General features: G+C 46.0%; 2 protein-coding genes across 11 annotated transcripts in view; both read left to right on the top strand.

Annotated features, from left to right (window-relative positions):
- The window catches only part of ap2a1 (adaptor related protein complex 2 subunit alpha 1), a 36614-nt gene extending 17055 nt beyond the window's left edge, over window positions 1-19559 (top strand). For 3 of the 9 annotated variants that reach the window (XM_040036302.1, XM_040036301.1, XM_040036300.1), the window contains 17 exons: window positions 848-1107; window positions 3714-3882; window positions 4001-4138; window positions 4287-4469; window positions 4941-5038; window positions 5118-5349; window positions 5438-5626; window positions 5712-5866; window positions 8120-8182; window positions 10317-10379; window positions 12948-13030; window positions 15936-16025; window positions 16221-16344; window positions 16595-16711; window positions 17226-17295; window positions 17497-17637; window positions 17743-19559. In XM_040036302.1, coding sequence (XP_039892236.1) covers window positions 848-1107; window positions 3714-3882; window positions 4001-4138; window positions 4287-4469; window positions 4941-5038; window positions 5118-5349; window positions 5438-5626; window positions 5712-5866; window positions 8120-8182; window positions 10317-10379; window positions 12948-13030; window positions 15936-16025; window positions 16221-16344; window positions 16595-16711; window positions 17226-17295; window positions 17497-17637; window positions 17743-17820 — 2253 coding nt within the window. In that variant the 3' untranslated portion in view covers window positions 17821-19559. The remainder of the gene's footprint in view (window positions 1-847; window positions 1108-3713; window positions 3883-4000; window positions 4139-4286; window positions 4470-4940; window positions 5039-5117; window positions 5350-5437; window positions 5627-5711; window positions 5867-8119; window positions 8183-10316; window positions 10380-12947; window positions 13031-15935; window positions 16026-16220; window positions 16345-16594; window positions 16712-17225; window positions 17296-17496; window positions 17638-17742) is intronic. The other 6 variants (XM_040036303.1, XM_040036304.1, XM_040036305.1 and 3 more) reach the window with 6 other exon arrangements.
- Window positions 19560-19686: 127 nt separating this feature from the next.
- si:ch211-195b15.8 (tyrosine-protein phosphatase vhp-1) lies at window positions 19687-25447 on the top strand. Of its 2 annotated transcripts, none has more exons than XM_040036311.1 (5): window positions 19687-22070; window positions 22217-22311; window positions 22799-22958; window positions 23331-23454; window positions 24341-25447. In XM_040036311.1, exons 2-5 carry the CDS (start codon window positions 22219-22221, stop codon window positions 25113-25115), a joined length of 1152 nt encoding a protein of 383 aa, XP_039892245.1. In that variant the 5' UTR covers window positions 19687-22070; window positions 22217-22218; the 3' UTR covers window positions 25116-25447. The 2 variants fall into 2 exon arrangements, with proteins under 2 accessions (XP_039892245.1, XP_039892244.1); XM_040036310.1 differs by having other exon boundaries at window positions 22152-22311.
- The last annotated feature ends 180 nt before the right edge of the window (window positions 25448-25627 follow it).

Genomic DNA, 25627 nt, shown 5'->3' with positions numbered 1-25627 from the left:
CCCTCGGTTCAAATCACAGACAAACAGGATCCCACAGCTGTTTATGTTTTTAAACCCATTTTGCACAGAGAGACATTTTTTGAAAAATGTATTGATGCAATGTTGAACATTATTACTCAGGAAAAAAACAACTACATGTAAAATAATGACACCGTGACGCCTCTGCCTTTGTAAATGGAGGGACAGTAACTGCGTGTAAAACCTGCAGACAGTCAGATTAACAGTATTTTGTCTCTATCTGCCATTCTGCAATTCATCTCATGTAAACAATAACGTGGCGCACAGCGTGACGTGAAAAAGGCACATACCTTTGACGTTGCGTGACGAACTCTGTATTCCTCGTCCACACATAAACGCAAAAAAAGGAGTTTTAAAAAATCTCCGTTTTCGGTGATTCGAAACGCCGTTTACGTGGACGAAACAGCTGCGTGTTCAAAAATACCCGTGTAGGTGCAGACGTAGCGTAAAAGAGTTAGTAGTTTATTTTCTTACTACCTGTAATTTATTGCAGATTACTTGTATTTGCTTATGTGTTTACTAAATGTTTGAGGTGTGAAATAAACCACAACGGGGCAAAATATGGGCGTGTGTGGTTGGAGGATGTGTTTGTGCGGGGGGGGTTTCTTGTGAAACAAAGGGGGCCTAGCAAAAAAAGTTTGGGAACCACTGACGGTGTTTGGACTGTGGGGGGAGCCACACTCCACACAGAAAGGCCAGCCAGTGGGTTCGACCGGGAAGGTTCTGCTGTTACAGGGCCCAAGGTTTTACTGCACGGTTGAGAGCAGGCTTCCACGCAGATGCTCTGCAGACTGTTTCATCTCAATGATAAATACTGTTTGTTCTCCAGATCGTTTCGTCAGCCTCCACCGATCTGCAGGATTACACCTACTATTTTGTGCCGGCACCCTGGCTTTCCTGCAAGCTGTTGCGCTTGCTGCAGTGTTACCCTCCACCGGAAGATGGTGCTGTCAAGGGCCGTCTGGTAGAGTGTCTGGAGACCATTCTTAATAAGGCCCAGGAGCCACCAAAGTCAAAGAAGGTGCAGCACTCAAATGCTAAAAATGCCATCCTGTTTGAGGCTATTTCACTTATCATCCACTATGACAGGTGAGTACTGTCTGTAGCATCCTCACTGACTTATTATTGAAATGAACTGTTATCACTCGAGTTTAAAGAATGCACGCTAACTCGCGCCACACATTTAATCTAAGTGCAGTCGGCTGCCAGCCTGTGCTGCTCATGCTGTAATGACACTGTAAATAAGTGTGTAATTACTGATGTGTGTGCATGCAGTCTACCTGTGTATGTTTGTAACACATTCTGGTGTAAGTGATTCCAGTTCTGACAGGTGAGCCAGCAAAGCTCGTCATCGATAACAGTTTCCTGTGGCACCATCAGTGTTGCTTGTTAAACACCCAGCAGAGAAGATGAGCTGTGACTCTAATGTGACTCTAATGTGACTCTAATGTGACACTAATGTAGCACTAATGTAGCACTAATGTAGCACTAATGTAACACTATTTTAACTCTAATGTAACTCTAATGTAGCACTAATGTAACTCTAATGTAGCTCTAATGTAGCTCTAATGTAACACTATTTTAACTCTAATGTAACACTATTTTAACTCTAATGTAGCACTAATGTAGCTCGAATGTAGCTCGAATGTAACACTAATGTAGCACTAATGTAGCTCTCAACAATTAACTTGGACCAAAGATTTTTTTTAATGTGGGAAAAACAGGCGTCATTCTGTTGTAACAATTTTATTTTAAAAGACTTTGAGCTGCTGGAGAATAAATGCAGTCAGCAGGCTGAGTCTACATATTTAATGTCACCTAAACGCAGATCATCTCCTCAGCACATTCACAGCCTGTAACAACTGCAAACCCTCTAAATTTGACCAGCATGGATACATCCTGAAATTGTTCTGTGCATCTCTCACTGATCACACTTTGGGCCCTGTGAGTCTGAGGTACAGTTATTATTTATGTATTGTTCATTAAGGGGAGTACTTTTACTAATAGATCTAATAGTGATATTTTTAGTAAGAATTATAGTACGACTACTTTATGAATACAAAGAGAATCCATACCACTAAAGAACATGATAAAGGTAATATATACACAACCCACAAAGCCAGTGAAGAAATGGCATACTAGTCCTTTTTCACATGTTACATGGTAATGTGTTTGGCCCTCGTGTGCTGACATGCATGCCTAACAACGATGGGGCGTGCTCCTAATGAGACAACAGGTGGTGTCCGGGGGATCTCCTCCCAGGTGGGTGTGCACAGGGTCTGCTAGAACAGGGGTGTGAGATGTATGCCCGGGGGTCCGACTCAGCCCACAGACTCCAGCCCAGACTGCTGGACTGCTCTGGGCAGACATGTGAGACTTTAAAATGTGTTTTTCTTAACTTTTCCTCCTCCAGTAACCAAACGACACCAAAGTAATTCATTAATAGATAAACAATTAAATGACAGTTTCCACAGTGTACTATAGAAAAGCCCAGAATGTTTCATTTCTCATCCAAGCAGCTTCTTCACTTCAGAAAACATTGAATGGACAATGTTAATCTGATTTCTTCTCATTTAAACCCTGCTGACAGATTTCTTACATTTACTACTACTAAGGATGGCACACTGTTAGAACTGCCCTTCTTCTTCTTATAGTAAGACAGAAATATGTAGATGAACCTCTGTACAGTCATGGTCTGGTCCTCTGTATGTGTGAAGCAGGTTTAAAGCCCCACATTCTGATTAAGTCTTTCTTTATGGTATATTCATAGAGGTTTTATATTATTCTGCGCAGTTATTTAACAACATTACATACGTAGAAGTTAAAGATGATGCCTGTGCTGAGTGAAAATCATCAGTTCTCTATAGTCTACAGCAGCGGCCTTTAATGCACCACAGACCGGCCTTTAAGGCGGATAAATACGACAAAATAAATACGACCAAGATAAAAACTGTGGTATTTTGTAAATATCATAATAAACAAATTAACTGAGTAATTGTGTAACTTTATTGGTAAAGGGTAAATGAACTGGTTCTTATATGGCGCTTTTCTACTCATCTGAGCGCTCAAAGCTTCACACAACCTGTGCATTCACCCAGTCACACAATCACATCTTTCTAAGTGCTTCATAGCTAACATTCACACACATTCATACTCCGATGGATGCATCGGAGAGCAATTTGGGGTTAGTATCTTGCCCAAGGATATTTGGCATGCAGACTAGGGGAAGCCAGGAATCGAACCACCAACCTTCCGATCAGTGGATGACCTGCTCTACCACCTGAGCTAGCAGCGTGCTCCTCAAATGCTTCAACAACACTGAGAGTAACGTCCTCCTCTCTGCCCCTTAATGCTCTCTGGTCGCTATGGTAACACGTAAATATTTCTTTCAAAATAAGACGCACAACTACAACACGGGAAAGACCCAGGGGAACAGAGTTAACGATAAAAACCCTGAAAACCATGAATTTCACAGCGGAGCCTCAACTCTCGCGGCCCGGTACCAAACGACTCACGGACCGGGCCCTGACCCGGGGGTTGGGCACCGCTGGTCTATAGTACCTTAGAAGCAGCAGCGTGGTGGTCGAGTCGTCACCTTAAAACCAAAACGGACACAAACCATGACTCTGTGCTAACTGGCTGCTCAGAACTGTACCAGGCTGTCAGTGAAGGGAGTTTTTCTGTCTCCTACTCAGCGAGCCAAACCTCCTGGTACGAGCCTGCAACCAGCTGGGTCAGTTCTTGCAGCACAGAGAGACGAACCTGCGCTACCTGGCTTTGGAGAGCATGTGTACGCTGGCCAGCTCTGAGTTTTCCCACGAAGCGGTCAAGACACACATCGAGACCGTTATCAATGCCCTGAAGGTGACGCCTCACATTTAAGAATGAATGCTTACCTTCACAAAGACACACACCATCACTGGTGTAGCGGACTGTTGGCGCTCAGTGTTCCTCTTCTTATTGTTTGTCCGTGCTTCTGCAGACTGAGAGGGACGTGAGTGTGCGACAGCGAGCGGCCGATCTGTTGTATGCCATGTGTGATCGCAGCAACGCCAAACAGATCGTAGCGGAGATGCTCAGCTACTTGGAAACGGCAGATTACTCCATCAGAGAGGAAATGGTAGGTGTGAGTCACTGTGCAAGCAAATGCTGTTTATGCCAGGCCTGGGGTAACACTTAGCACCATTAAAGAAAACACGTGAGTGGTGAGTCCTGATCCACTCTGTCAGCTTTGAACAGATGAACCAGTTTTGACTGTGCCGTTTCAGGTGCTGAAAGTGGCCATACTGGCAGAGAAATATGCCGTGGACTACTCCTGGTATGTAGACACTATCCTCAACCTCATTCGCATTGCTGGGGACTACGTCAGCGAGGAGGTGTGGTACCGCGTCATTCAGATTGTCATCAACCGAGACGATGTGCAAGGCTACGCTGCCAAAACGGTCTTTGAGGTACTGCTTCATGAACCCTCGAAATGTTGTGGAGGTGAATAGAGAGAGCTTGTAGTTGGAAGATGGTTCGGAAGCGTTTTATTGGGACGGCTCTTCTGCAGCCCGATGTTTCACTAAGAAGAGTTTTTCCTTCTTTACATTCAAACTTTGTTTTTGGACATTAGTCTCACACTCTGGTTTGGCTCTTCAGACTTTCATATATGAATAATATAGCTGCTCAGGAGCACACACACCACGGTTTGAGTGTGTTTACCTTTGGTTAATTGATTCATATATGTGATAGTAGTGTTTTTATCTTGTCTGCAACAGCAGTGGTTGTCCTCAAGCGTCTGAATGTCAACAGTAAGAACTGAAGGAGATGTGAGCAAGAGCAAACGTGGCCTAAAGTCGAAAAATACTTTAATCCTAAAGAAGGTTGTTTCAGTGATCCGTTTTAGGAAAACCACTAAACGCAGTCCTTGTGTGTTCCAGGCTTTGCAAGCCCCTGCCTGTCATGAGAACATGGTGAAAGTAGGAGGCTACATTCTTGGAGAGTTTGGGAACCTGATTGCTGGTGACCCACGCTCCAGGTAAGGTGGTTTTAATCTGATAAGGTAACAAGTCGACAGTCGAAATGCTGGGTAATAAGCCCGTCTCCCTGTCATCTAGCCCCCTGGTCCAGTTCAACCTTCTTCATTCCAAGTTCCACCTGTGCTCGGTGCCCACTCGTGCACTGCTGCTGTCGGCCTACATCAAGTTTATCAACCTGTTCCCAGAGACCAAGGCCACCATCCAAGAGGTGCTGCGCTGTGACAGCCAGATCCGCAACTCTGATGTGGAACTGCAACAGCGTGCTGTCGAGTATCTCAAGCTTTCTTCGATTGCGAGCACCGATGTCTTGGTTAGTTCTCACTAATGATAAAACGACATTATGTTAATGGTCAGGGCTGCTTGGCTAAGGTAACCCACAACATGCGTTTCCCCTTCAGGCCACTGTCTTAGAGGAGATGCCTCCCTTTCCAGAGAGGGAGTCTTCCATTCTGGCCAAGCTGAAGAAGAAGAAGGGCCCAGGAGCCGTCTCTGTGACAGAGCTGGATGATAGCAAACGGGAGGCTGGGGAGTTGAATGGAGGGGCCGACCGGGGCCCAGACACAGCAGCCATGGCTGCATCTAATGCTGTAAGCACGCTTTCTCTAGTCTTTGTTTGCAAAACTCTCAGCTTTTCTCATGTTTTCCATTTAATACAACTTTCCTGGTTTCCAGTCCACCCCGTCACCATCAGCAGACCTGCTGGGAATTCGCTCTGCTGCTCCCGTCGGTGCTGCTCAGACCAATGCTGGCAGCCTACTCGTGGACGTGTTCTCTGATTCAGGGCCTGCTGCACCTTCTGCTGCTGTGAATGACGACGGCTTCCTGAGGTGAAAGTTCATGTCTTGATGAACTCTTGAACTAAGCTTTTAGTCAAGTCCAGTATGGGTGGCTGTACAGAAGCTGTGAGCCTGCAGAGCTGTGTGAAAAGGAAATGAAACTAAAACCAGCTGCTCAAAGTCAGCACCCTGTGAACTAAGAATAATCATCAGCTTTGGTCGTTAGGACTAACATTACAAACACTCGTGTGTGGTGATTGTGGGACATCACAGTAACAGCTCAAAGTAACATCTGTTTTCATACAACTTCATTTGTGTGTAGTGGTGAACCAGTCATAAGATAGAAACAGCTTAGACTGCACCGATCAGACAAAGGTGCACGTTTGCATCGTAGTGCAGGGCCGAGCGTGGAACAAAGTTAGCTTCAGCTAGAAAGCAGGTTTGTTCTGTGCACGAATGTACCTGGAGGTTAAAAATGACTGAAGTGCAGCAGAGCTAAAAGGAACAACACTGTAAGACTGACTCATACTGGACTGTCTCAAACATCACTGGCAAACTTTGCTGTTTCTTTACTGTGTGGTGAATGTAAGATGGTTGTGGAGCTGTGTTTGTGCTTTTCAACTACTATGCAGGTAGTTACAGTCTGTTCATGTTGTCACCGGTCACTCTGTCTTACTTTGCTCTCTTTGTCTTATATGGACCTGCCAACCTGAAGACATTTGTAGTTGGATGTTGTATCTGATGCTGCGGTCCAACGTCTCTTTGTTGATGACTGGTTTTTCTTTGAGAGCCGCTGTTGATGTTAACGATTGGTATAGCATGAGATAAAAGCACAGGCACTCGAGGTAAAGAGGCCTGGAGGAGTTGGCAGGTTTCCTCAAAGAGTAAATATGTACTGCTTCAGGTTTGGCTCTCAAAGAAAAGTTCGTTCTTTGACTGCTCAGGCCATAACATGTATTGTGCTGTGAAATACTATGATTACCTGTTGTGTTCCTAACTATTAAAAGCACCAGCACTGTCAGCAGGTATATTGGTATCATAAGGCTGAACTGTAGCGTGTGACGTAGGCAGTGGGTTTTTATTTTGAATGTATAGCAAGAAAACTGTAGGAGATAAAAGAAAGTCATACCCTTAACAAATGCAAAGCCCTGAAAGATGCATCTGGACCTTTAGCTGGTCCACGTTGGCGAAGTCTTGTCAGAAACTGTTTCAGTGAAAGGGTGGCTGGACCTTTAGGGTTCACAAAGAAGTCATCCCACTCAATTATTAGCAGTGTATACTCAGCCACCTACAACGCTTCCAAGCACCTCACCACCATCCCAGCTCCCATGGTGAGGAACACACCCCATTACATCAAAAACTCTGACTTCACCAATAAGGTCCACAAACTGGGGCTCCATCAAATCAAAGAAGACTGACAAGAAACGAGGTCGGCCATTAACGAGGGAGAAACGGAAGGACAGCGGAAGGACATTGTCATGTAGGTTTAGCAGAGAAAGTCAGGAGGCATCCCAGTGCACTTCAAACTCAGCCACACCCTCAGACAACAAACACACCTCCCAAACACTAGCTACGCAACATGCTGTACGCAGTGCAGCGCACGAGGAGTGCCACAAACACATGGCACAACATAGAAGAGCCACCTGGATAGCACAAGGCTCGACTACATCGGCATCTAAAGGTCAAAGGTCACTCTTCCAAGGGTGCCAGGGTTCACATTCTGAGAAGGCAGATGGTTTGAAAGAGGCCATGCATGTCCACTGTGAACGACCATCTTTGAACAGAGGGCGGGGCTTACGACACCAGCCGTCTGCCGTCTATAATCCAGTTCTGAGATCCCTTCCAACCCCCACTCACTATCCCAGTCACGTGATCTCAACAGGGCACATGATGGTGTGAGCCAGGCTCTCATAATTGTTTCACCTGCAACCTCAGGTGATAATAAGCCACGCCTTCATGCTTTGGCTCATGTAAATGGAGCACATGATCCGTAGTGGGTCAGCCCACTATCTTTAAGAAAAAGCTTTAAGAAACGTAAGAAGTCGAGTCACAGTTGGATCGCAGCGTTTCTGATCTGTGGCAAACGGAGACGATGGACTCGGTATGAGCTTCAAGGTTGGCAGGTCTGCTTTTTTTAATCTTGCTATGTATGTGACTGTCTTTCGTCTTTTTCTCTTTCCCTTCTCTCCATTCCCCTGTGTTTGTGTGTGTGTGTGTGTGTGTCTGTTTGTGCGGTTACACATCTGTGTGTTTTGATACGGATGCGTGTCTTCTCCTGTCCTTCACCATGATTGACACTGACAGAGATCTGGAACAGCCCACTGAGACCTCCGATTCCCTATTGGTGGAGGGTTCTGGTGACTCGGAGTAAGGGACCAGTAGTAACCTACAAAATTAGAACTGGCTAAAAAGATGCAACTCGGGTTTTTTTTTTTGTTTTTTTCATTGAAAATGTCTTTAACATGTATGTTACTGAGGAGGTGACTTGTTGCACGTAAGTGAAGAAGCTTAGTCAAACTTGCTGTTTTGAGTGCAAACTTTTCTGCTGTCAGCCACATGGTTTGTAGCAGCAGCAGGGAGCACGTTACAGGGAACGTGCTCTGTAAACCGTCTGCACTGCTTCATACAGGGCACGTACACAGTGCCAAAGGACGCATTCAATTTGGTAGTTGCTCGTCTAAAATTGTGGGTGATCAATATAACACTGTCCACACAGGAGTAGTGAGAGCAGCAGATCCACAGCTCTGTAGTCAGTACAACACACTGCCCTCTTTTCTGGGCTTTCCTTCTGTAATAAACCACACAGCAAAAACACTCGTTCAGTCAGTCTGTCCTGATAAAGTGCTTCTTGCCGGTGTCTGGCTGCTGCCCATCCCATCAAGCTTCTGGTCTCACTCGGAGCTGTGGTCCTGAATTATTGCTCTGCTTCTCCTGTCAGGTGCGTCACAGTAATATAACAGTGCTACAGATTAATCTATAAAAGATGATTTTGTTATTACATTTACTATTAATATTATTTTCAACCTGTAGGTTTGTGAAGCCCTGGGTATCTCACGGCCCTTTTCGGTACTCAGCTCACCTCGACTTGGTCTTTAGGCTTTTCCATTAGGTGGTACCAGGGACTTTGTTTTAGCACCTACAGCCCTTTTTCATTACTACCTACTGGAATCGACTCGGCACGGTTTGCAGGGTTTTCCATTAGGTCACAGTACCTGGTAGCAGGTACTTTTTGGTACCTGCTTGGCGTTGCTTTCACAAAAATCAGAACGGCTACAGAAAACGAGGGCGTGTTCCCCGAGTGTGACGAAAAGCTACAGACCCAGCAGCAGGTATGCATTCGCTTCGACGTCCACCTTTGTTGCATATTAATTGTGTTGTGGGACGCGCACACACGTTACTATGACGACAAGCACGCAGACAAGGTACTACTGGGTTGTAATGGAAAACCAGTCGAGTCGCATTGATCCAACTGGTCACTAAGTGGCGTCGCACAATGAGTCATAAGAGAGAGCGACTCCTTTATGAAAAACAAAACTTCCATATTTTAACCCAACAATGACACAAAACGTGGTCCCCGAGCCGCAAGGCCACACACCAACAGCAGGTACACCATCGCTTTGTGTTGTGTTTGTGTCGCACACAAACTCTGCACTTGGTACTCGATTGTAATGGAAAACGACTGCAGCCGAGTAGAGTTGCGTCGCGCCGAGCTCAGTAGGTACCAGTGGAAAAGGGCTATAAATATATTTGCCGTCAGTTTATTTGGATGGGTAAGAGCACCATCGTTCTTTCAGACACCCGTTTGTTTTTCAGTGGAGCAGAAGCTGATATCTTAGTCAAATGCATTGTGTCTCCATTGATCCACAGTGTCTCATATTTTGCTGTGGTTGATGCACCTTATTGGTAATAACCTTTAACCCCCCCAGAATGCTTGTGCACAGCAGCAGACCTGACTGGTAGGAGAACATTAAACAGACTGTAGATGATCATTACAACTGTAAAAACATGGAAACACTGTCTAGCAACTGCGGGGCAAATATTGTGCGCACATTAAAACCATCATTAATGGCATCACATTTTATGTGCACAATATGCATGTTTAGTGCTGATGTTCACCTAGTTTTCTTTAACGTTACTTGAAGCCCTGCTTATTTCTTTAGTGGTGGGCCCGTGTGTTAAGCAGTGAGTATAGAGCTATTCGATGTGGGCCTGTGTGAGTATTGTACCACAGATGCACATTCAGAGTGCATGGTGAACTCTGCACTGTGTGTATCATTCACCTGTGAAGTGCTTGTACTAACCAGCTCTGCATTTTACTTTATCTTATCTTGTTGCCAATTTTCATCACACCGTTCCTGTTTACTGTGTTGAATGAGTTGCTCTCATTTCCCATTTCCACTCTTACCCATTCATTCCTTATTTGTCCTGTTGCCTATCTGCTTCATCCCTGCTTTGTTCTTGGGCTGTCCCTGCATCCTTGCCCTGTCCTGTGGCCTCCCAGCTCTGCTCCTCCCTCTGAGGATCCTGCTCCTCCTCTGTCTGAGGCAGATGAACTTCTTAACAAGTAAGCTTCTTCTGTGTCTAAACATTTTCATGCTGTAGCTCGGCATAAAATTGTTTGATTCCTTGTCAAAAAGAGTCCTCACACTTAATTAAAATATCAGCTCTACATAGTTCTGCTGCTGTTTTTAAAAAGCATGTACATTAGAGGCCCTACTAAGTCTGATTCATACCACTTTCCAGTGTGGATTCTGTATATTTGAATACAGAGTTCTGATTACATCATTCATACAGTGCCACTTGTGTACTGATCCAGTTCCAATATTTAAAATAACGGTTTAATTTGATTCCCCTTCGTTTGTCAGGGTAACCTGTAAAAGATTCTTTGGTTATTTCTGTCTTTTTGAACATTTTTCAGCTGTGGCAGAACACATAACACACTGACAGTTTGTAACTGTTTGGTTAACACATATGTGGTTCCCGTTCAGGCGATTCACTTGGTACAGTGCATATAGTATGGGATATTCTTTAATGCCTGTAGTGACGCATGTGTGGCTCTGCCTGCACATATATCACTTGTCGCCGGTTCTTAGGCTGTTCTCACTGAGGAGCAGAACCCCTCTGCCGAGCTGGGCTAGCTAGCTATTGTTAGTCATCTCTGCTGTCGTCTCACACACCTGGTGTGTACCAATACCAGAGATGTTCCTGGTGACTCATTTCTTAGTCGACTAAACGAGGGAAAAAAGTTTGACCGACTCGTGTAAAGCTAAGAACGCTCCAATATTGCACTGAATTTGAGAACCATTTAATGGATAATGTCAAAAACTGTCTTAACAAAGGCATTTGAAACCATTAATCACATTCTTCAGTAACTGGTAACACCACTCGGCTGTGTGCAGGGGCAGCAGCTTAAGAAGGGTAGCTCAGACCTGCCTCTCTCCAGCCACGTCCTCGGGGTTAACGTGAATCGTTTCCCAGAGCAGCCCATAGATGTCATTTCTCCAGTGTGTACTGGGTCTACACTGGGGCGTCCTCGCGGTAGGACATCCCCGGCCAGGAGGTGACTGTTCGCCCCTGTCCTCAGAGGTGGGGTTTCTCTTTGGATGGCATGCCCCTTCTGCCTGGTGGATGTCTATGCTAGGAGACAGTTGACTGGGCCTGAAGCCTTAATCACAAGCTCCGGCACTCGACCCTAAAAAGATGCTTGTGGACTCCTGTCGCACGGCAGGACCCTCTCCTCTCCCAGTCTAAACCAAACTAAACTAAGCAGGTGATGCATTTCCTGCAGACACACTGGGTTCTGCTGGTTGCTCACCTGCCTCAGCTTGTGCCTCCTCTCCGTGGTTGCTGCGAACTGTTGCTACAGGTTACCGATTGCAGTTCTAGGCCAGCGTCAAAAGTCTGAGCACGGAGTGCTGCATTTCATCGCCGCCGCTCTCAGTTAAGCTGGGGTGCTGTCTGCATTTGCAAACGATGTTCTGATTGTTGGGCACGATGGCCTATGTGATCACTGTCGGGCCACGTTCACTGTTAAAGGTGAGCATTTGAGGGCCCAGCATGTCGTAGGATGGGAAATTCAACAGTGGTCTCTTGGAGGCAGGGTGGGACATGTTCCCTTCTCCTGTGTTAAAGGGGCCTCACTCTGCTGCTGTAGTGCAGTGTTCATCTTTCTCCAACAGCCAGCCATGCTTCCTGGTGAGGGAATGGAGGGCACACCCTGTGGGATCTGCTTTCCCTCAGGGGAACATTCACTGTCTGATGTTGCTTGTGACTCCCGTTTGAAATCACTGGATCTATAAAGTTCTTGGAGGAGTAGAGGTCTCATCAGCCGTAACACACCGGGCCATGATATCCCAACGTATATGTGCTGTATGTGTGTTCACTGAAGGAACCAAGTTAGATCTGATCCCGTCTTATTCTATCTATGTGACTTGATGAATGTTGACATTAAAGCAGTGGCTAACAGATCAGTGCACCCACAGAGGTGAGTCAATTACTTGCTAAATATCAAAATTAGGATACAGTACTGTGCAAAAGCCTTGAACCAACCCCAGCTCTTTATAGTGTTTGTTTGTTTTGGGTTTTTCCACTTGGTGTCTCTAAAGGCCTGTGGAAGTTTGTCTGTGGACATTAGCAGCATTCCTTTCCACTCCTTGCATCTAACATTTTCACAGGAACATTTTGATTTTGCTTCTTTAACATTAACCTATGATTGATGTTGTGTACACATGACTTAGGTTTTATCTTGTTGCAAGTATGTTGCCTATGAAAAATGCCAAAGACAGCAGTTTGACAGGCATAAAATAGGATTTCTACACCAACGAGTTACCAGTACTGGACTGAATGTCAGTAGCAGCAGGAAGTTTGTGGTTCAAATCGTCCTCAGTGTATACGGGGTTCTCAGGAGAGAGGTAGAAAAGAGAGCGTCTTCTTTAAACTAGTGGAGGCTCTAATGGTTTGGGGCTGCGTGTTGTTGCTGAGAAGTACCATCAGTAGATCTCTTTCCAATTTTAAATAAGAAAGAGGCTTTTGCACAATACTGTATAACTGATTATCTAAGTAGGACCAATTTTGTCAAATAGCTGCAGGGATGTTGTTCTTGTCATTTCACTGTTCGTCTTCTCCCTCCCAGGTTTGTGTGCAAAAACAATGGAGTTTTGTTTGAGAATCAGCTGCTGCAGATCGGCATCAAGTCAGAGTATCGTCAGAATCTGGGTGAGTATTACATTGGGGGTTTTCTGCTTACTTCTTATACCTTTTCCTACCAATACATGTGTGATTTAGCAAGTAATTCATTATATTTGAATGGCTATATTGTGGTGTAGCTCTCACCCCTCAGCTGTAAAAAGCTATGAGGTGTCATCACCCTGCTGGGGAGGCAGTGAGTGAGTGTGAGTCTCACTGATCTCAACCTCAAATTCAAAGGCAGAGATTTTCAAATGTATGCCACAGGTGCCTCTGCTGCAGGAGGCTGCCAGTATTTTACAGTTTGAGATTATGAACTGCACGGACAAAGTACTGAGCCACACCTGTTCATTCATGAAGGGTTTTCAGTCTCAGTGCCACACTCACACAGACAACATGAGATCAATTCAGTCTGCCTTTACCAACATCTATGAAAGAATCCACACTGAACTTGAATTACTGCTGCAGCGAGCTAGATTGTGAGTAGGAGTTTTTCCCTCCTAGATCTTGCACGATCAGGAGCCCCAGGATCTCATCCACAAAGTGGAAGACCAGGGTCACAGGGTGCAGAGCTGTATGGTAGGGGTGGGCGATATAAACGATATAAATTTGGCCAACGATAGAGATTTTGACTATACCGCTCTACCGCATGTTGATGATGTCATCAAGCTGCGCCTGTTTTGGTCGAAAGCATCGCAGCGGCTAAAACCATTATCATCTGCAAATGATGGCGGGCGACAGTCACAGCAAAGAGATGAAGCACTGTTGAAATATGGGGAAAGCCAAAAACTGCGCTTCCTCCACTTCCGTAACATTGATTCATTAATGTTGAATTCTCTGGCAGCTGCTCTATTCCCATGTTGTTGCAGTATATTAATAACTAACCTCGTATTGTGGATGGATTATCTCAGTTGTTCTCCTGACTGGAGTTTGGCCCGTGTACAGCATCCTGCTATGCGATTGCATTTGTCCCTGACCACCAGAATCCCTCACGTTAACTTTTATCGAGTGGAAAAAAAGTTGGCTTCATCCTGCAGCTTCACTGTGCTAATGTTATGCTAACATAGCTGTGTCGCTAGCAGTCACGTAGCACAACATTATATACCAGGTAGTCCAACTTCAGTAACCCTGCAAACGCCACTGCTGTTTAGTTTCCTGTCTTCATTTATGTTGGAAGTGACAGCAGAGCTGTACGTTTGAATTAGTTTCAGAAATCTCAGTCAGAACATGCTATGAAATGTTTAGGTGGAAACTAGCGAGCTAACTTCCGCTAAGTTCTAACTCCGTTAAATGTAGTAAATTCTGTTTTCATGGATGTAAAACTTAATTGTTGCACCTGGCAAAGCAGCAATGCTGATGATTTTATTATAGGTGAAAGAATTCAGACCGTTTTTAACTCTCAGTGTTCGTTTGACTTTGGGACCTGAAGCTGACGGAGTTTAGCACCCAGATTACTCCGCGTAGCTCCTCACTACGGCAGCCGTAATGCTCTGACAATCCATCAAGCAGTGCAGCTTACCAAAGCTGTACTAAAACATTTTTAACAGATTTCTGCAGCCAAAATCGGTTCGAGGTCAGTAAGCACAACCAGAAGTCATACATAAGGCACACTCTCGATTTTTGAGAAAATTAAAGGATTTTAAGTGTGGAAAATGGGTTATACAGAAGAAAAGAATATATCGTGATATATATCGTTACCGCACGTGCTTCAAATTATACCGTGATATGAATTTTAGGCCATATCGCCCAGCCCTAGTGTATGGTGCACAAAAGCTGCCAACCTGCTGCAGAAATCAAAACCTCTGGCATTAAGAAAGCACAAACATGGCATTGTTTGCTGAATGTCGCCAGAGAAGAAGGTGTTTGAGAGTCTGGAGGTGTGGGGTCTAAATGACCAGGGGCACCGTCATGAAGGCAGTAGTCAAACAGGTGGTGGTGGGATGTAAGGGGTCTCCTGTGATGACGCTGGGTTTCCTGAGACAGGAGGAGCTAGCAATGGCCTCCAGGGGTGGCAGATGGAGGCCAGTGATTTCTTTGGACAGTGTTACTTACCTTCCATGTGGCCTCAGTAGGGCCCTGCATACCAAACACCCAGGCAGTAGGACAGCATGTTCTCTACTGAGGACTGGTAGAAGGCCAGCAGCAGCTTCTGCTCCAGGTTGTTCTTCCTTAGGACAGGGAGGACGTGCAGCCACTGCTGGGCTCTGGCACCAACACCCTAGTTGGTGTTGTGGGTCCAGCTGTGAGTTTAGCAGAAACCTGAAGGTGGAGACTGCAGCAGACTTGTTTATCACGAGAGGGGAGAAAGCTGTCTGAAGTCCACCATAAGATCTTTTGTTTTTTGTTCATTTTCAGGTGACTTGCTGAGCACCAGCGGGACAAATTGTCTCCCTCCTTCCTGTACGCTGTCTTATCTCCATCAGAGATGAGCCTGAGCACAGTGGTGTCCTCTGGGCTCAAGCCTCTTTATTTGCTGTTTGTGCATTAGACCAGCATTGGAAGTGCAGAGCTCTCTGTCATAGGAAGCATCTCAGCATGCTTGACAATGATGGTTGGTGTCCAGCAGGGGGCTGAGTACGCGACCCTGTGGGGATTGAGTGGTGAGGACCTCTGGGGTTATGGTGTTCAGTGCTGGCTCAGCGCTCTCTGAAAGCCTGATGCTAATGGGAATTCCACACCAGTAGATGTTACGATAAAGATGCATGTACTGATTTATATACTGCATGTGAGGTTAGACATCCCATCTTATCAAGTTTCCCACCGTGGCTGCTCCATGAAAACCAGTTTCCCACCTTGTTGAGGCCAGTGAGAGTTTCAGTCATTGCCCATCGAGTGGGGCCTGGCCTGCTGTACTGATACTGTATTTATTTTGCGTAAGCCACAATCCAAGTCGATCATTGAAAGCTCCTTAAAACAATGTGTGTGTCTTTCTCAGGGAGAATGTACCTCTTCTATGGTAACAAGACCTCAGTGCAGTTTGCCAGCTTCAGCACCACAGTCAGCTGTCCCGGGGAACTGCAGGCTCATATCCTTTCAACAGTTACTCAGTCGTAGTTGTAGAAACATCCAAAGCTCCCAGGATGTTGATGTTACGTTATCATGACCAGTGTGAACACACTGGTCATGATAACATAACACGAGGCTACAGCGACTCTGTAAACCAGTGTGTGCGCTGCACAGAGTTGCAGGTCTGTTTGTTTGGTTCTTGACAACTAAACACAGCTGAATGTTCAGAGCAAACCAGTGGAACCACTGGTAGAAGGAGGAGCCCAGATCCAACAAGTCCTCAACATCGAGTGTATAACTGACTTCTGTGACGCCCCGCTGCTCAACATCAAGTTCAGGTAGGTTTGTGTATCAGTCCCAAACGGTGGCGAGCTGGATCACGTCCCTGCGTTGATGTTTCGAGGAGCCCGTCAGTCACAGTGTGTTTGCACCCACTTTGTTAAACCAACACTGTCATGGATAAGACTGAAACCGCTGTGAGCATCTAGTCATCCAAAAATCTCCAGAAATAAATCGTACCCACTGAAGTGTGTGTGTGTGTGTGTGTGTGTGTGTGTGTGTGTGCGCGTGTGCGCGTGTTGTGAGCAGGTATGGAGGAGCTCTGCAGAACCTGACTCTCAAGCTTCCTGTCACCATCAACAAGTTCTTCCAGCCAACTGAAATGTCCTCCAGTGACTTCTTCCAGCGCTGGAAGCAGCTGAGCCAGTAAGTGTTGGAGCAGAGCTGAGCAGCACGTGACGTTCGCACACTTGTGTGTACACGTTCTGCATGCTTTTACATTTGACTGTGTGGCTCCAGTTTCTTCCATCAGCCTTATTGTGCCTGTGACTGGTGGTACTACACCCCGAGTCTCTGGTCCTGCTTCACCTTTCCACTGGTGATGCTTTTGTAATGCAACAACAGGGAAATACAGTTTGTCAGTCACTTGCTGGTGCTGTTAATCAGTTGGCACAGCTGGGGTCACGTGACTGTAGACATTATATGTGAACCAGCTTTAAGCCCGTGTGTCATTGGGGACTTTTCCCCTGAAAGTTCACAGTTCATTTGTAAGGAAGACCTTTGCTAATGGCTGATGTAGCAGATGTGATATGTTACTGTGAATTTTTCATTTCATGAGAAGCTAAACACTCGAGTGTTTGGTGGTCCAGGCTTTAAAGGCTTGAACTCCCCTGGGCTGCACCTCTCCCATCACGTGTAACTGTAGAGCGTCTTTCCTTAGGCCTCAGCAAGAAGCACAAAAGATTTTCAAGGCAAACCACAGCATGGACACTGAAGTACTGAAGGCCAAGGTAGGACCATGTTTGATGCGTTTGTCAAGGCAAACACTAAAGCTGCTGTCTCGTGGTTGCACATGGCTATTCTTACTGTTCAGGTGTGAAGCAGGCGTTTATGATGGTCTCTGTTGATGACCGAGGCTTCATAGACCTTTGCTAGTCCCAGATTGTCTTGTTCCTGTTTGTGATTCTTTGTGTTTGCTGATGTTTGTGTAGCTTCTGGGACTGGGAACAGCCCTGCTGGACAACATTGATCCCAACCCAGAGAATTATGTGTGTGCTGGAGTGATCCAGACCAAGGGCCAGCAAATTGGCTGCCTGCTGAGACTGGAACCGAACGCACAGGCACAGGTACAGGTACAGAGGGTCCCGAGTCTCGTCTAAGTGAGAAGCACTGCTGGCTGCGACGCTTGGGTCCGTGCTTCCCTGTTGTTTGCTCACTCTGTCTCTTCCTGTGTGCAGATGTACCGTCTGACTCTGCGCTGCAGCAAAGACACTGTGTCAAAGCGTCTCTGTGAGCTGCTGGCCCAACAGTTCTAGAGTCCACGCCTCCATGTGACCAGTACTCCTACCATCCCCACCAGCGACCTCTCCCTCAGACCCGCCGCACCTGTCCTCCTTCCTCCAACAGAGAATCAGAGTAAAAAACCAAGAGTGTAACCTACATAAGGGAAAAGCAGCCGCTGCCAGCAGCAGCAATATTAATGTCATTCTTCCTGTTCCACATTCTGATTCTAGTTCATCCTCTACTTGTTTATTAACATAATGCTACATTATTGTTTTTGTTGGTTTACCTGTGTAGCTGGAGAGTGTGTGTGTGTGTGTGTGTGTGCGTGTGTGTGTGTGTGAGAGAGAGCAGGAGAGAGAGTGCATGTGTCCCACGGTTGTGGCTGGGGTCTCATTCTGCTCCATACAGACTGTGTGAAGTAGTAATGCTGTGTGTTCTGTGTGTGAGACATCGATTCGTTTATAGGACATTCCTTGAAGACCCTGCTGATTGCTCACCTGCCAACCTCTGCTTGAGTCTGTGGGACCTGGCAGTGAGCTGGTCTAGCATTCCCCCTGAAGAAGCACTTGAAGTGTTGGGGATGGCCTTTGAGGCACAGGCTCCTCCCCTCCGATCCCTCCCCCGTTCGTTTCCCACACACAATGTTCTCATTGAACTTATGTGTCGGTAAATGAATTGAATGCTTCCCAGACATTCCCATCAGCTCGTTTAGATGCTGATCATTTCATCCATCGTGAACAAAGTGAAGACTGCAGATAATCGGTGACCAGACCAGCAGCGACCCATCCATCTCCTTGAACGTGGTTCAGGTTTTGATTGAAAGCTTGGGGAGGCCAGCAGCCTGCCAGGTGTGCACAGTTTTCATTTGACTCCTGTACGACTGAAGCTTGTTTTTTCAAAGCTCGTCTCAAAGTAAAATCACGCCCCCACAGATGAGACCAAATCTTTTTCAAAAGGTGTTTGAACACCACGCTTTAGTTTTCCAAGACAGAGAACTGGCTACCTGTTTCCCCACCGCTGAAGAAGCGCCGTGCAACGGTGGGCTTGTGGATAAGACCAGTCCAAACAGGGACTGTGGTGTGGGCTGCTGCAGCCGTGCCGCTTTGGCTTTCTTTTGTTTTATTCTCCAGAGAAATGCACCGCCTTAATTGGGATTGAAGTAAACATACATGGATGCATCAAATTTACCTCGTGGATCCCAAAGTTTGTGCTGGGACAGAGAAGCTCTCTACACACGTAGCAACATCCCAGCTGCGACACAGATTTCAGTCTGGTCAGCTTAACGTTATAGAATAAATCTGGTGTTTACACAAACAGCTGATATTCAGAAGTTGCTCATATCCAGCTGTGGATCTCTGAAATCCACAACTCGTCCCGGCTGTTGTGTCATAATCAGCACTGATGTTCCCGGAGTACAGAATGTTAGACACCCAGATGTCCAACACAACTGGTGTGTGCGTGTGTGTGTGTGTGTGTGTGTGTGTGTAACCAGGTAAGAAAAAGAGCCTAAAGACATTTCTAATACATGGTCACATAATCTTCTGTGGCTGCACAGCAATCACAGGACATAGAACTTTGTAGTGGAAAACGTAGTGATTTTGTCATTCTGTGCGTGTGTGTACATGAGTTTGTGTGCGTGTCTATGCAGTATCCACTAGCTAATGCAGCCTCATATATTGGTGTTAGGAACCTGTCCAATACCTGTGTTAGATTACAAGATTTACTCTGTAATGAAAAAATGTGAAGTAAAATTATGCCATATATATCCAAACTGATGCTTCCTGTCTCGTCACACTGACACAGTCTTCCTATATGAAAGGAACCCAGGCACAGGGGGCCACAAGCCAGTGCGCTGCTAGTGTCTGCACATGCCCGGATAAATGGGGAGGGTCCTGACGTAACATGCAGATCAGTTTGTTTTGGTTTTTAAACGCCTGAACGCTCTCTAGCATTCACACTCTGCATCAGAAAGCAACCTGGGATTCAGACTGGAGTGGGATTAAAGTGATGATGAGATCACCTGATCTACCTGCCTGAGCTGCAGCCAATCAACAATCACCTGTGGTGCTGCTGGCCAACAGTGCACATGCAGAGATGGGACAAAGTACTGACGGCTGTATGAGACTGGACACTGAGGTGGGAGAGAAGGACATATCTTTATACACTGATTGCAGACATGATGGAAATGTTAAGAAAACGGAAGGATTACTTCATCTTCTTCATGCTCATTCATCCAGCTAAGTAAATCCCCAACAGCTGATTCTGGCTGTGAGCTCAGTTCCTTGATCATTAACATGCAAAGGAACTGAGCTCACATTGCTCAGTGGGCTGGTTTCAGTCATTGTGCAAATGTCCTGTTTCTAAGGTTGAAACCTGCAGTCAGCTGAGACTGAAGAAGCCACCTGATGATGATGATGATGATGATGATGATGATGAAACGTTTCTCCACTGAAAACGTCCTGATGAACAGAATCAACTTTTGGGGATTACTTCCATCATCTTCCTCCGTTCATGAGGAGCAGCTCATGAATGGACGTCCAGAGTAAGCAAGAAGTCTGGGTGGAAAGCCAACTGGTCCAAATCCATATGGAGGTAGAGGGATTTCTGAGTGAGAAGGCAGTGGGCTTTGTAGCCAGACTCATCCCTGAGACTGAAGCCATACCCAAGCCATGGAGAAGGAACCAGGGCATTTGTGTGATTGTCTCAGTCCTCAGGAATGTTTTCCCTAAATTCTTGGGGATCAACATATTTATTCATTTTATTTTTTGGCAGATGTGAGAGAAGCTTTTGCATTGATTTTGGTCAGCAGTGATTTTCACCTTGGACCTCTCCTGTCGATGGTAGAAAGTTCCACAAGTCACCCGTAACTGCTATTCTGCAAAGGTGTCAGTCCCCTCATCACACAATCACGATTATTGGCCAGGTGTATGCGCAAACACAAGGAGTTTGGTTCTGATCGATGGTGTCTCTCAAGCACAACAATGTAAAACAACAATATGTAAACGACACGGTACACACACGCAAATATACAGGATTACAGAAATGAATACCACGGAGTCTGCATAAGGTGCAGTTGCAGTCTAGCAGTGTGACAGTTCAACTGTTTAGGAGGGAGACGGCGAGGGGAAAGAAACTTCCTGTGTCGGGGGGTCCTGGTCTGCAGGCTTCTGTACCGTCTGCCAGCAGGTCAAAGAGTCTGTGTCCAGGGTGTGAGGGGTCTGTGATGGTCTGCCCGTTTCCTGGTTACTGAGAGGTCACCCCGAAGAGCTGATAAACCTACTCTGTACATGTTTGACATCAAGCTCATTGACAGCAGTAACTTACTTACCCTGGGTCTACGTGCAGAAATGTTCGGCAAAGCAAGGAAATGGGATCCAGGCTGGAGGATTAGAGTTGCCAGAAGCAAAAGTAAGTGGGTATACAGGACAGCTACAAGTACCCGAGTATCTTGCAGGGCAATCACGATGAAGATGATGACAGACGGGAGAAGTGCCTGACATCAAGAAATCTTATCAGTAGCTAGAAAAGGTAGATCTACAGGACACAGGGAGGCTGTCAACAGGATCCACGTTTCAGGCTGGTTGTGCAAAGGATGCTCCAGAGACGGTTCAGTGTAGTAATAGGATGCAAGCTGGGATACCTTTCACAACGTGAGGAGATCTTAGGTCTTAGTAGTATTAGGAACCTGCACATCTTCAGGGCACAGAGTGCAGACCAGGAACAGCTAAGATGCTGTGCAGAACCATCAAATGCTGCAAACCAATCCGCATGGTTTAAATTAGCATAGAAAGGTAGTAAAGAGTAGAAGAATGCAGGTTAACACCAGAGGGGGAAGCAGTTAGCAGCATGCGGACAGGCAAACCTCGGCTGGTTATCCGCCATCAAAGCCTTTCAGTCTCATGTGCAGTAAGATGTGTTGCACTGTCAGGATACTTTGTGCGTCCTCAGGGACATCATGTGGGTCACGGTTGCTCCACTACAGCAGCAGTAACACAAACAGGAGGTCAAAGCCGCTACTGCAGTAAATACACAGGCCAGATGTGACTGGAGTGAACGTCATGTGCTGCAGCACTCACACTGGTGTCTGTGCTGCTGAGGCGGCCCCACGGACAGCTGCGTCTGCGCGTGTGAAAGTGCGGCGGCGCAGTGATTGGCTGAAAATGACATCATCCAGTCCAGATCTATTGTTGGAAAGTTGATGAGCTCATCGTTGAGAATCCAGTGTGAGAAACACAGTGAGGAGGAAGGAGGACCTCGCTGCAGCGCAGCAGCTGACACCTCAGTAAGTACGGCGTGGATACAGCACGGATGCACCGTCGTGCAAAAGAGGAAACGCACACTGTTTGAATGTTTGTCTTCTAAGAACTGGTCACAGGACGTTTCACGCAGCGGATTTCTTTCCTACGGGTGTCGCCTGTGGTGCTGCAGGTATGGTCTTGTCTCGGGACAGAGAGATGGAGCGGCCCCCGCTGTCCGTCATCCTACCGCAGCTCTACCTCGGAGCAGAGAGCGACGTGACGCAGGTAGGAAGAGGACCCGTGCTGTCGCTATCAAAGACATAATGTCGCAATAACAGCTCCTGTGCAATGCTCTCACACAGCACAGCAGCACACGCGTGGCTGATGTGGACATTAAATAACAAGCACTTACAGCTGCGCATGCTCACGTAAATCTGTTGCCTACTGAGCAGATCATTACTTCATGTGCAATATTATTATATTACCTTATTTTTAAACAATTCAAATATTTCACAAATTACGTGTGAAATATTTTTCTTAAGCACTTTGAGTGATTCTTTAATTTGTAACAAATTAAAAAAACAGTGAAGTATAAAGTTAAAAGTGCTCTAAACAATTACCAACATTATTAATATGTACACAGAGACGATCACAGTTTATATGTGAGGTAGAGCACAGACAGCCAAGTTTCACTGTGAACTCTCGTACAGCAGAAACAAAGCGTGTGTGTGTGTGTGTGTGTGTGTGTGTGTGTGTGTGTGTGTGTGTGTAGGACCAGCTGGCCTCGCTGGGTATCTCCTATGTGCTGAGTGTGAGTCGCTGTAGCCCCCAGCCCTCCTTCCTGCCTGGTTCCAGGTATCTCCGCATTCCTATCGATGACTCTCTGTGGGATAACCTGCTGCCCTGGATCCCACAGGCTCTGCATTTCATTGGTAAGGCCTCACTCTCACGTTACAGCAATAGAACAAGATTACCTCAGATTTCTAATGCACATGATCACTAAACACTCACCATGTTGTCATCATTGTGTTTGAACAATGCTTTACTTCTGTGACAGTGCAAGACGTTTGCATTCACGGCTCTATGCAGTCAGTTGAGTTAGCAGTGGCAATACGATAGAAGCTGCAGGCTATGAACCCTCATGCACAAGTCATGATGTTGTTTTTTAGATTTATTTTCAATTTTTAAATATTTATTATTGAATTTTTGTTTTCAAAAATGTAATTTGCAGTGTGGTTAGCTTTAGCCAATACAGCAGCTCTGTGTCCCGCTCGGCTGACTGTCACTATGCACTGTGTGTTCAGACGTAGCCATGTCATCGGGGGCTTCGGTGCTGGTGCACTGTGCAGCAGGAATCTCCCGCTCCCCAGCTCTGGCTGTTGCCTATGTCATGTACAGTCTGGAAATGGACCTGGACCATGCTTACAGGTATGGCTAGTAGCACAAATTCATCCTGCAGAGGGGACTGAGCTCGACTTTGTCAAATAACATAAGAACACTGAAGAAGCCTTACTGATTTCCTTTCTAAAGCTGAGCATGAGTTATTTAACTTGCAGCTATCAGAGGTTTTCTGGCACTTTCACCACTCCGGTGAAATGAAGTTAACTCTGCTTATGAGTTTAAGTATTTGTGGTCTTGACAGTTGGAGACTTTTACCCATGAAAGACTTTTCATTTCTCTAAACAGTCCACAGCACATGGTATTCACACTTTTATCTACAACAGTCAACAACTCCAGAGAACAATGGATGCACACCTTTCTAAAGGAACCAGTATACATAAGTCATGTTTTAGGACTTCTCCTCTCAAAGACCCATATTTTGATATACATCAGAGGATCCAGATATTCCTGCCTTAACAAAGTATTTACATGCAATTGTTGGAAATGTTTATCTTGCAGGCTGCAGTTGTTTCCTTCCCAGCTGTGTAAATCTGCACCTGTCTTAATCTTGACAGATCTCCTTTGTCCCACTGTTCTGAGTCTCGATGCATTTAGGCTTGTCAGAGGAAACGAGCAGATGTAGTCAGTCCTGATCAATAACATGAAGGCTTTGTGAAGTTACAAGACATTATAGCAGCTTGAACACTTGCTAAAACCTCTCAGTTAGCGTATGTATGCACTCTATATAAGCATTATCGAGACATTCAGTACACTCCAATGAGCATCTATTCACCTGTTATTCCTGTTTATTGTCGTACAGTCTATAATACTGTGGTAACTGTCCCTGTAGCTCATTGCAGAGTACTACCTAGACTCAGTGTGACGTGTGAAATACTAGCAACAATAACCCACATCCTTTCTGTCCCCTTATAAGGTTTGTGAAAGAGCGCCGGCCCTCCATTTCCCCAAACTTCAACTTCCTGGGTCAGCTGCAGCACTTGCAGGGTGCTCTGAGCCAAAAGTCGCGTGGCCACGACCTCCTCATCCAGCAGCTGGCCAGTTGCCTGCCACCTGCTAACGACAGTGTGAACCTCTCTCACAGCCGTCAGAACAGTAACTGTCAAGCTAAGAGCGTCACCGCAGACTCAGCTCAGCACAAAGACAAAGCCCAGCAGAGACGCTGGCTGTCAGAGAGCCCTGACAACAAGCAGCAGCAACTGCGGGCTCCTGAGTTGCCTCCCCATCGTGACCTGCAGCCTGTCCAGAAACCATCGGAGGTTTCAGCTTCCCGTCCCTGTGAGCCCATCAACCCAACGCTAAAGGCCACCCAACTACAACTCCCATCAGGCTCTGCTTCTCTCTTAGAGAAACGTAAAAGCCTTACCCTCTCTTTGACCCCTTTGGGAATATGCCCTTCCTCCACAGCAAACGAGAGGCAACAAGAAAAAATGGTCGAGAGCAGGAAGATTGGCGAGAGCGCCGAGGTGAAGAGTTACCCTGACTCCTACAGGCAGGCAGAGGCTATCCACAGGAAGCAGCGTCTCTCTGTCAGCCAGCACAGCAGAGCTGAGGTCAAGGAAAAGGGCCTGCTCTCACCTTTCAGCGTCACTCTCAACAAGCTGCTGGGTTGGGGGGAAAGGATACTGCTAGGAGGTGTTTTTGTGCACCCTGTGCAGATGGGACAGCCCGCACTGCCTTACAGGTGCTGAGGATACAAGGAAGCAGGTGGAAGGAGTTATCTGTGCATGTTTGTCAGAAGAAACCAAACTACACAGCTGATGTGCACGTGTAGTGAAAGAACCAATGTCTATTTATTTATTTATTTATTTATTTGTTGCAGAGTTGAATCTAAATGAGCTGAAAAGACAAAAAGCACCCGTTTATCATATTGTTGTTTATCATATTGTTGTTTATCATATTGTTGTTTATCATTGCACAGCGATCCCTGTTTCTGTTGTTTTTAAGTGTAGTTGTTTAAAGGCTTTTGCCACAATGGTTTGTAATGTATTTACTGACGAATAAAGAGGACATTTTAACCATGTGTGTTTGCCTGTTTCTCAGTGTGAAGGGACTCGCCAGCCTCTCCACCCAGTAAGCAGAGGGTTGCATACAAACACAAGCATGCAGTGCTTTGAAGTGCCACAGTGAGCCAAGACTCTGGAGGTTTGCTAAAGAACTATTTGGACAAATATTCGTGTCAAAGCAGATCGGACCACAGTGG

Source organism: Simochromis diagramma, unplaced genomic scaffold (assembly GCF_900408965.1).
Source record: "Simochromis diagramma unplaced genomic scaffold, fSimDia1.1 OVJJ01000497.1, whole genome shotgun sequence".
Lineage (NCBI taxonomy): Eukaryota > Metazoa > Chordata > Actinopteri > Cichliformes > Cichlidae > Simochromis > Simochromis diagramma.
This window is presented reverse-complemented; position numbering and strand designations above follow the sequence as displayed.

Coding starts and splice junctions, on each gene's coding strand:
- si:ch211-195b15.8 (XM_040036311.1), top strand. CDS start 22,219: ATGGTCTTGTCTCGGGACAGAGAGATGGAGCGGCCCCCGCTGTCCGTC. Junction 22,312..22,798: donor CAGAGAGCGACGTGACGCAG/GTAGGAAGAGGA, acceptor GTGTGTGTGTAG/GACCAGCTGGCCTCGCTGGG. Junction 22,959..23,330: donor ACAGGCTCTGCATTTCATTG/GTAAGGCCTCAC, acceptor CTGTGTGTTCAG/ACGTAGCCATGTCATCGGGG.